General features: G+C 42.2%; 1 protein-coding gene across 1 annotated transcript; it reads left to right on the forward strand.

Moving 5' to 3' along the window:
- Window positions 1-1,274: 1,274 nt before the first annotated feature.
- Window positions 1,275-7,794, forward strand: LOC110493920 (ubiquitin-conjugating enzyme E2 variant 1). Its single transcript, XM_021568518.3, has 4 exons — window positions 1,275-1,412; window positions 3,945-4,093; window positions 4,866-4,991; window positions 6,489-7,794. Exons 1-4 carry the CDS (start codon window positions 1,391-1,393, stop codon window positions 6,633-6,635), a joined length of 444 nt encoding a protein of 147 aa, XP_021424193.1. The 5' UTR covers window positions 1,275-1,390; the 3' UTR covers window positions 6,636-7,794.
- Window positions 7,795-8,989: the final 1,195 nt, after the last annotated feature.

Here is an 8,989-nt window from a genome sequence, read left to right on the forward strand (position 1 = left end):
TGCTGGAGGAAACAGGTACAAAAGTATCTATATCCACAGTAAAACAAGTCCTATATCAACATAACCAGAAAGGCTGCTCAACAAGGAAGAAGCCACTGCTCCAAAACCGCCATAAAAAAAGCCAGACTACGGTTTACATGGGGACAAAGATCATATTTTTGGAGAAATGTCGTCTGGTCTGATGAAACAAAAATATAACTTTTTGTCCATAATGAAGGAAAAGGGGGAGCCGAAGAACACCATCCCAACCATGAAGCACGAGGGTGGCAGCATGTTGTGGGTGTGCTTTGCTGCAGGAGAGACTGGTGCACTTCACAAAATAGATGGCATCATGAGGAAAGACAATTATGTGGATGTATTGAAGCAGCATCAATCAGTTAAATCAGTTAAAGCTTGGACAATGACCCCAAGCATACTTCCAAAGTTGTGGCAAAATGGCTTAATGACAACAAAGTCAAGGTCTTGGAGTGGCCATCGCAAAGCCCTGACCTCAATCCTATAGAACATTTGTGGGCAGAACTGAAAAAGTGTGTGCGAGGAGGCCTACAAACCTGATTCAGTTACATCAGGACTGTCAGGAGGAATGGGCCAAAATTCATCCAACTTATGTTGGGAAGCTTGTGGAAGGCTACCCAAAGCATTTGACCCAAGTTAAACAGTTCAAAGGCAATGCTACCAAATAGTAATTGAGTGTATGTAAACTTCTGACCCACTGGGAATGTGATGAAAGAAAAATAAAAGCTGAAATAAATCACTCTACTATTATTCTGACATTTCACATTCTTAAAATAAAGTGGGGATCCTAACTGACCTAAAACAGGACATTTTTAGTCTGATTAAATGTCAGGAATTGTGAAAAACTGCGTTTAAATGTATTTGGTTAAGGTGTATGTAACTTCCGACTTCAACTGTAGGCTGTCTTGTACACACATTTGCAGCTAAAATATTTTTTTGCAGCATAAAAAAAAAAAAAAAAAGAGGTCAACGCTAGTGCATTGTGTACGGTATGGGTGCCATTTGAGACGCTGATCTCATACCTTTGGCACCAGCTGAAACAAGCCATGTTAGTAACTAATGAAGACTGATTCATATCCACATGACTATGGTGACGTCATACGTCATTTATGGTCGTTTTTAGTGGTAATGTGAATTTAGTTTTATTTTGACAGTCGACTCCACACAAAAATAATGCTCAAACAGTGGTGTATTCATTCCGCCAAAAACAGCTGCACAACGAGTTTCTATTGGACAAATTCAGGTAGGTCCCGCCACGTTTCCTTCCGTTTAAGAAACGTTTTGCAACAGAATCGGCGGACTGATTTACACCCCAGAACACTTGATTTGCACTGACGCACTTAAACGTGCGCGTCCCCGCTATTCAACGATAAAAATGGCGGCCGCCGCCGGATCAGGTAAAGTAATTCCCCGTTCACACATTTGTGATATTCATTTGATAAGCTATTACGTTTACTATAATAGTGGTTTATTTTATCTTCCAATATGAGCCATTCATCTAAAAAAAACTCCACATTTCCCCAGACAGCATGTTTATTAATGTTAGATTAATGTGGGTGTTAGCTCAGCCAGTATTGCGCGCTAACTAACGTTAGTTTAGCTGGCTCTTCGGTTATTTTTCTGTTTTTGCCCAACTCATGTGCTTTTAAAACATTACTTGATTCTGCCATAAACCAGAAACGATGTTATCGTCATAATTGACTATTGGTGAATGTATTGTGGTTGTTTAGCCATCTGCGCATGTAGCTAACGTTAGGTAGCCTATTCAACTGCAGCGTCATGTTTCTGCAGAGCTAACGTTAGCAAGCTAGCTAACGACACTAGCCTAACCGACACAATTTGCAAAGCGAGAAACAGAACTAGTTAACTAGCATACATGTTTAGAATAACTAAGCTAACTAACTATATCGCTGGAATCTTTCAGAATAGATTTATCCTACTTCATATCGGCGGTTAGTTGAGTGAAATGTTCATTTTAATCAGCATTGAGTATTGAACTATTTTGGATACGTTGATGCTAGCTAACGTTAGCTAGTTTTGTAAACTGGTCATTAACTTTGGTACACACCAGGCTATTCATTACGCTAATAATGTTGCAAAACGTGTCTTAAACGGAAACAAACGAAACCGAGATACCTACCTGAATTTGACTCATTTAAACTCTCGTTTTAGTGACTAATGATTACACCCCCGTGGTACACACCCATAACCTGAGAAAAATATAGCTACAGGCAATTGCACGTGTCATATTGAGGTGCATGAATAGTTGATTAATAAGGGATAGCTAGTTAAAGGCCCAGTGCCGTCAACGTGATTTCCTGTATTTTATATTTCCACACGGAGGTTCGTATAATACTGTGAAAATTATTTTAAATGTAAATTATTTTAATGCCCTATTAGTGTACGACAGTGGTCACCAACCCTTTCTATGTCAAAATCACTTTGTTAAAAAGCAAGCAGATCTATAGCTTTTCCCCCTTTTTTTTTCATGACTTAAACATAAGCCCACGCAACATCATGAAAAACAGCACTGTAGCAGTGGAGTTTAGGCCCAATACATTATCATCGCATATTGGCTTTGCTTGAATTGTCCTGACAAAACATTGTTCTTCTTTGAGGTATGCTATATGATTGCACCGGTAATGGATCGGTTGCTTGAGGCACAGTTGAGTGACCATAAATGTGAAATAATTTGCTATTTTGATTTTACTGGGCTGATAGTGCCTGCATCGGATGGTCAGTCTTGATTTGATTTGCTTTCCGACCTGTCGGGATGGCAATTTGTCCTTCAGACACCTCAAATAGTTCAAAATGGGAATACTTGGCCTACCCGGCACGCAGGGCAGCTGACTTGGGTGCACCTACCGCCAACAACGCGAGACAAAAAAAAATATTTAGTGGGTTTTTACTGAAATGTTTGATCAACTAGGAATGCCTTGGAGATTGACCAGTTGACACTGTGCTAGCTAGCTTGAAAGTTAGCTAGCACAGTGTCGCTCCTGCCTGCTCTGTACCAGACTCCTCCTTAGGACTAGCTGGCTAAGCTAGCACGCCGTGTCCTTCATTCCAGCCTGCCGAACACCTGACCTTGCCAATGTTAAAATAACTGCCGGAAAAAGGTGCCCGACAGGTGGGGGCAAAGGACACACTTTTTACTAGCCACCATTGTCGCCCCCTTTCTCTTCTGTGCGGTTTAACGGCGATTGGTATCCAATGTTATGGTGCATTACCGCCATTTACTGTACTGGAGTGCCCCTGCTTCCTGCATATGTACTGGAGTCATAGCTTAAAAATGAACCAATATAAGTATAAAGAGGGGTTCCTGCTAATGCAGGAATGCACATATGCAGGAACGCCCCGAATTGCGGGCTGCAGTTGCACCTTTCTCCTCAGACCACTCCAACAGTCCTAGCAAAATTCTTGCTTAAGAAATTGTCCTTCGCTAAGAAGAGGTTTTTGTTTGTTTGTTTTTTGAGCATTTTTAATGGAAAATGCTCCAAAAAAAGCTACTTAATTGTTACCCAGAATTTATTTGATATTTAGATCATGTCTGCATTGGACCTTTGACATTACATGGCTTCTACTATAATGTATTTGATTAGCTGAGGGTTGTGGGTTTTAAATTCATCACTATCGAAATACATACTTACATGTGTGCTTGAAATTGGATGAAAGGACTGCATAATTAGTAGACCTGCCAAAATCTGATGTTTGGCAATAGGGCCAAATTGAAAGCTTATGGTAAGGAATGGACATTTTTATTAAAATGACTACTATGTTCAGTCTTGCGTCACGATTGACTTCTTTTTTTTAAAATGCGTAATTCAATAGAACCAATTGAGTAAACATGGCACCCTTGTTTGTGTGCAGTAGCTACTAGGCACGTGTGGTTGAAAAATGTCTGCTTTGAACCTTTTCTGTTTAAAAAGGCGTCAAAGTACCCCGTAACTTCCGGCTGCTGGAGGAGCTGGAAGAGGGCCAGAAAGGCGTTGGAGACGGGACGGTGAGTTGGGGACTGGAGGACGATGAGGACATAATGCTGACTCGCTGGACAGGCATGATCATAGGGCCTCCCAGGGTAAGAAAAAAAGCTAACACCACACACACACCATAGGGCTTCCCAGGGTGGGAGGGCTCAAACGCACACCAAACAACGCCACATACAAATCCTTGTTTACTCCGGCCTGGTTTCCTTAATTCCTATCAAATTTTATTGGTCACATACACACATTTAGCTCATTGGAAGAGAGGAGTTGTATTTTTGCTCAACAGCAGATTTGGCTGCCAGTGGAACAACGAGCAAAATAACCTTGGGAACAACACCGTTGTAAGACAGATCTATTTACAAAGGAAAGGTGGATGTGCATAACAACTTTATTGAGAGTATGTTTGGTAGAAATACTATGTTCCCCAAAAAATTAGCTTATTTTTGAAGTGGTGGCAATGAGTTTGGCGCCACAGCTAAATGAATGCACACGACACAGCAGGCCAGCTCTTAACCATGCACATGTAGCTAGTTCTTGAGTAATGGCTAGCTTATGAAGTATGATGTGTTTTTGTTGACGTTGCTTGTGAGCATAAACATAGCATAAATCACCTTTCACCCAGTGGAGGCAAAGCCCACAAACCGTAAGTGGGACAGCATTGAAATGGAATGGGAACATTCTAATTCTACTGGGATGGCCAAACGGATATGCAGCAGCACAAACATAGGCCTACAACAAACTTATTATCATAGAGCACCACTGATTATAACCAAGACAGTTACCCACGACCATGCAGTCTTTATCTTGAGCTGAAACCTATTTCAAGACTTAAATCTTGCCTTTTTTCTGATGTCTTTCTTCCAGACAATCTACGAGAACAGGATGTACAGTCTAAAGGTAGAATGTGGACCCAGATACCCAGAGTCTCCCCCTTTTGTCCGATTCGTGACCAAGATCAATCTGAATGGCGTACACAACTCAAATGGTGTGGTAAGTCCCAAGTCATACATTTCCTGGTCGGGTTGGATAAATTACCACAAATCAAAAGCAACCTTTGTATTTGAGTGTGTAGCATGAAAGACTTCAGCCTACAGCTAGCGAAGCACATCTGATTCATTACCTACAGACGTAGGACTGGTTTTCCAGAACCAGATTTACCCTACTCCTAGACTAAAACGCACTTTAAACTGAACATGTTTTTAGTCCAGGAATCGGGATTGTTTGTATTGAGGGAACTTTTGTCTCAGCTAAAGTCACCAATCAGCCACATTTTAAAATAAGCCAAGCTTTGAAACACAATTTTCTAAAACAGAGGCTATGTCCTTTCCAAGTGATGTCTGCATATAAACTCAGAAGAAAAAAAAATGTCCTCTCACTGTCAACTGCGTTTATTTTCAGCAAACTTAACGTGTACATATTTGTATGAACATAACAAGATTCAACAACAGAGACATAAACTGAACAAATTCCACAGAAATTGAATAATGTGTCCTTGAACAAAGTACTGCAGTGCATCTCCTCGTGGCCTACACCACTCTTCCACCAAGACACATTTCTGGGGGGGAATGGCCCGAAACCGTATCCTCCGATCCAACAGGTCCCAAACGTGCTCAATGGGATTACATTCCTGTCTTGCAGGAATTCACGCACAGAACGAGCAGTATGGCTGCTGGCATTGTCATGCTGGATGGTCATGTCAGGATGAGCCTGCAGGAAGGGTACCACATGAGGGAAGAGGATGTCTTCCCTGTTACGCACAGCGTTGAGATTTCCTTGCTTTGACAACAAGCTCAGTCCGATGATGCTGTAACACAACGCCCCAGACCATGACGGACCCTCTACCTCCAAATCGATCCCGCTCCAGAGTACAGTCCAACCTCTCAGCCTATTGCAGACAGTCTGAGCACTGATGGGGGGATTGTGCGTGTAACCCGAGCAGTTGTTGCCATCCTGTACCAGTCCTGCAGGTGTGATGTTCGGATGTACCGATCCTGTGCAGATGTTACAAGTTTTACCACTGTGAGGACGATCAGCTGTCTGTCTCCCTGTAGCACTGTCTTAGGTGACTCAGTACGGACATTGGAATTTATTGCCCTGGCCACATCTGCATGCCTCCTTGCAGCATGCCTAAGACATGTTCATGCAGATGAGTAGATACCCTGGGCATCTTTCTTTTGGTGTTTTTCAGAGGGACAGCAAGAAAGGCCTCTTTAGTGTCCTACGTTTTCATAACTGTGACCTTAATTGTCTACCGTCTGTAAGCTGTTAGTGTATTAACAACCGTTCCACAGGTGCGTGTTCATTAATTGTTTATGGGTCATTGAACAAGCATGGGAAACAGTGTTTGAACCCTTTACAATGAAGATTTGTGAAGTTCTGTGGATTTTTACCAATTATCTTTAAAAGACAGGGTCCTGAACAGGGGACGTTTTCTCGTTTAGCTGTGTAAGTTTTGAGCCTCACACGTATGTAACCTCCCATTCTCAGGTGGACACGCGGGCAGTGGCGGCACTGGCCAAGTGGCAGAACTCGTACAGCATCCGTGTGGTGCTGCAGGAGCTCCGGCGGCTCATGATGTGCAAAGAGAACATGAAGCTCCCCCAGCCCCCCGAAGGCCAGCTATTCAGCAACTGAGTCCCCTGACCCTGACTAGCCCTGCTATCTCAACTCTCCTTCACTCTCCCTTCATCCAACACACAAATAAATATACACATTCAATACATGCACATAATGATTCAACGATTCCTTACATGCACACAAATCCGCACATGCAGCGTACATGTACCCCTCTTATTTTTCAGAGACTCTTGAAACCTCTGTTCTCACGTAAGCTCTTTTTGCCAGGCCCCTTCCCCTTTGTCCTAAGTCATGGCCACTTTGTCTCTCGAGACCTTCTCGTTGGACAGAGAGATGGTTGCACAGGTGGACTCCACCCATACCCTACCCTGACACCCAATGCTCACCACTGTGCAGACCAGACATTGATACAAATTACTTCATCTTTTTTTTTTTTTTATCTTTGTGTTCTACATCCAGATTGTAAAATAACATAAATGATCTTATTGAGTGTACCTATCTTATGTGTGTGCTGGGTTCTTCAACCAAGGATGATGGCATTTACTTTGTACTGTAGGTATAACAAGGGTGGAAATCAAGATGACTTGCTGCTCCACAAAAGAAAAATAGACTTGTGCCCCCATCGCAATGTGGCCGATAAAGTTTTCACTGTTTGGCTCTTAATTTTGCTGCAAGGATTTTGCTCCCCCAGTTGGACTTGTCAAGGGCAGTGGTTTGGGATCTACAGCATAGTCTTGCCAGTGTGTTTCAGAAAGCTAATAAATAAACATTGCCCCCCCCCCCCCCCTCCCCCCTTATAAAAAAAAAACTGTTTTTTTTTTTTGTCTTTCAGGATAGCTTTGGTCTCAAACTGAGTAACCAGCTTTTTGATCCCGAATATGTGAATTTATCGGCCTAGGCACGTGTACGGTACATGGGATTGGGGGGGGGGGAATAAAGGTTCTCTTGGTTTCTCTTAAAGTACATGGGGTTTGAAATGCTCATCTTTTGTGCTTTGCACCTTTTTTCAGGTTCACCACATTACTGTGGCCTCCTATGTGGAGAATGAGTTTTTGTTTTGTCTTTAGGGTTGACCTGTTTACTCAGAGGTCATTGCATACAGTGGGCTCACTGACTGCAACGTATGGCTTTAGTTGTTTATTTCATAACGGGTGTGAATCTGGGTGAAGGTGACCTGTGCATGGTTTTATTTGAATTAAACCTCGTTACTTTTGCATGTGTTTGTCTTCTGATTCTCAATCCATTTTTGGTAAGGCCGGCGTTCAGTCAAACCCGCACCGTGGAGTGATAGGATTGGGTCTACTCTAACAAACTGCATGTTTGACCTGAATTCAAAATAAGTGTTTTTTTTTTTTTTTTTGTTTGTTTAGTGTATTATCACATGGCTTAGAATGTTCCTGTGCTACAATAATGCACATTGTTACGATGCCAAAGTGGTATCCAGTCGGATTTAAAAGGTAGTTAATTCAAGTTATATTTACCCAATCCTATGGATACCTAATAGGTCTTCTATGGAATTTGTATAGAAATGTTACGCTAGAGAATGGAAGTGTATACTACTAAAGTATAGGGTCTCCCTGCTCTTGATGGTTCCATTTTCTTTTTTTACACTTCAAAACATCTCAACTTCATAACTATAAAATGTTAACACTTTAGCGTAGAGTCACATAGCTTAGACTTTCATTGGGTATTAAACATTTACTGTAGTTTCTTTCCATATCTTATACTAATCCATAATTAATACAATGTGTGCCTAATGTGATCCCTGTAGTGTTTCCAAAAAGACTGCTGACACCTTGCAAACAAATCTCAGGATGTCCTACAAATTTTTCTCACGTGACACTTCGCTTTGACTGAAAGACTTTGTCGTGTCATGCAGATTTTCATGATAGTAGAATGGCTCTCCTGATCTGACTGCTGGATTTTTTTTTTCAATTTTTGAAGCCAGATAGTGTGCAGCAGCATTAAATCAGGCCACCCACCCTGGTTAGATAGGGAAATATGGGGGGGGAGGGACTCATTTAGGAAGTAAGCTGTCATCCCTGAGCAGGAAACTCTGCTAAGAAAATGGGGGTTGTTCTCATCCATCTTGATAGTGACTTGCAAGGTGCAGCAGCTCTATGGGAAGCAGACCACTGGTCCCTATTCAACAGCTGTTGCCTCTTGTGGCTGCTGCTCCTCTCCTGCAAGGCTAACGTGGAGACAGGACAAAGAGAGTCACGTGACTGGGGTGGTTTTGATGGGATAGCAGCACAAAACCATCACAATGAGAGAGACAGCTGGGGGTGCCCCAGTCTCCTATAGGCTACATCACACAATATGGAGCACTCTGTAAACTCTTAAGGGCTGACAAAAGTAGAGTACACCTCGTTATTTCAGCGGCAGTATTCATGTGCCTCAACGTAGGAGTG

The sequence above is a fragment of the Oncorhynchus mykiss genome, chromosome 17 (genome assembly GCF_057628025.1).
Source record: "Oncorhynchus mykiss isolate SJ-2025 chromosome 17, ASM5762802v1, whole genome shotgun sequence".
Classification (NCBI taxonomy): Eukaryota; Metazoa; Chordata; class Actinopteri; order Salmoniformes; family Salmonidae; genus Oncorhynchus; species Oncorhynchus mykiss.

Coding starts and splice junctions, on each gene's coding strand:
- LOC110493920 (XM_021568518.3), top strand. CDS start 1,391: ATGGCGGCCGCCGCCGGATCAG. Junction 1,413..3,944: donor GGCGGCCGCCGCCGGATCAG/GTAAAGTAATTC, acceptor CTGTTTAAAAAG/GCGTCAAAGTACCCCGTAAC. Junction 4,992..6,488: donor TACACAACTCAAATGGTGTG/GTAAGTCCCAAG, acceptor TCCCATTCTCAG/GTGGACACGCGGGCAGTGGC.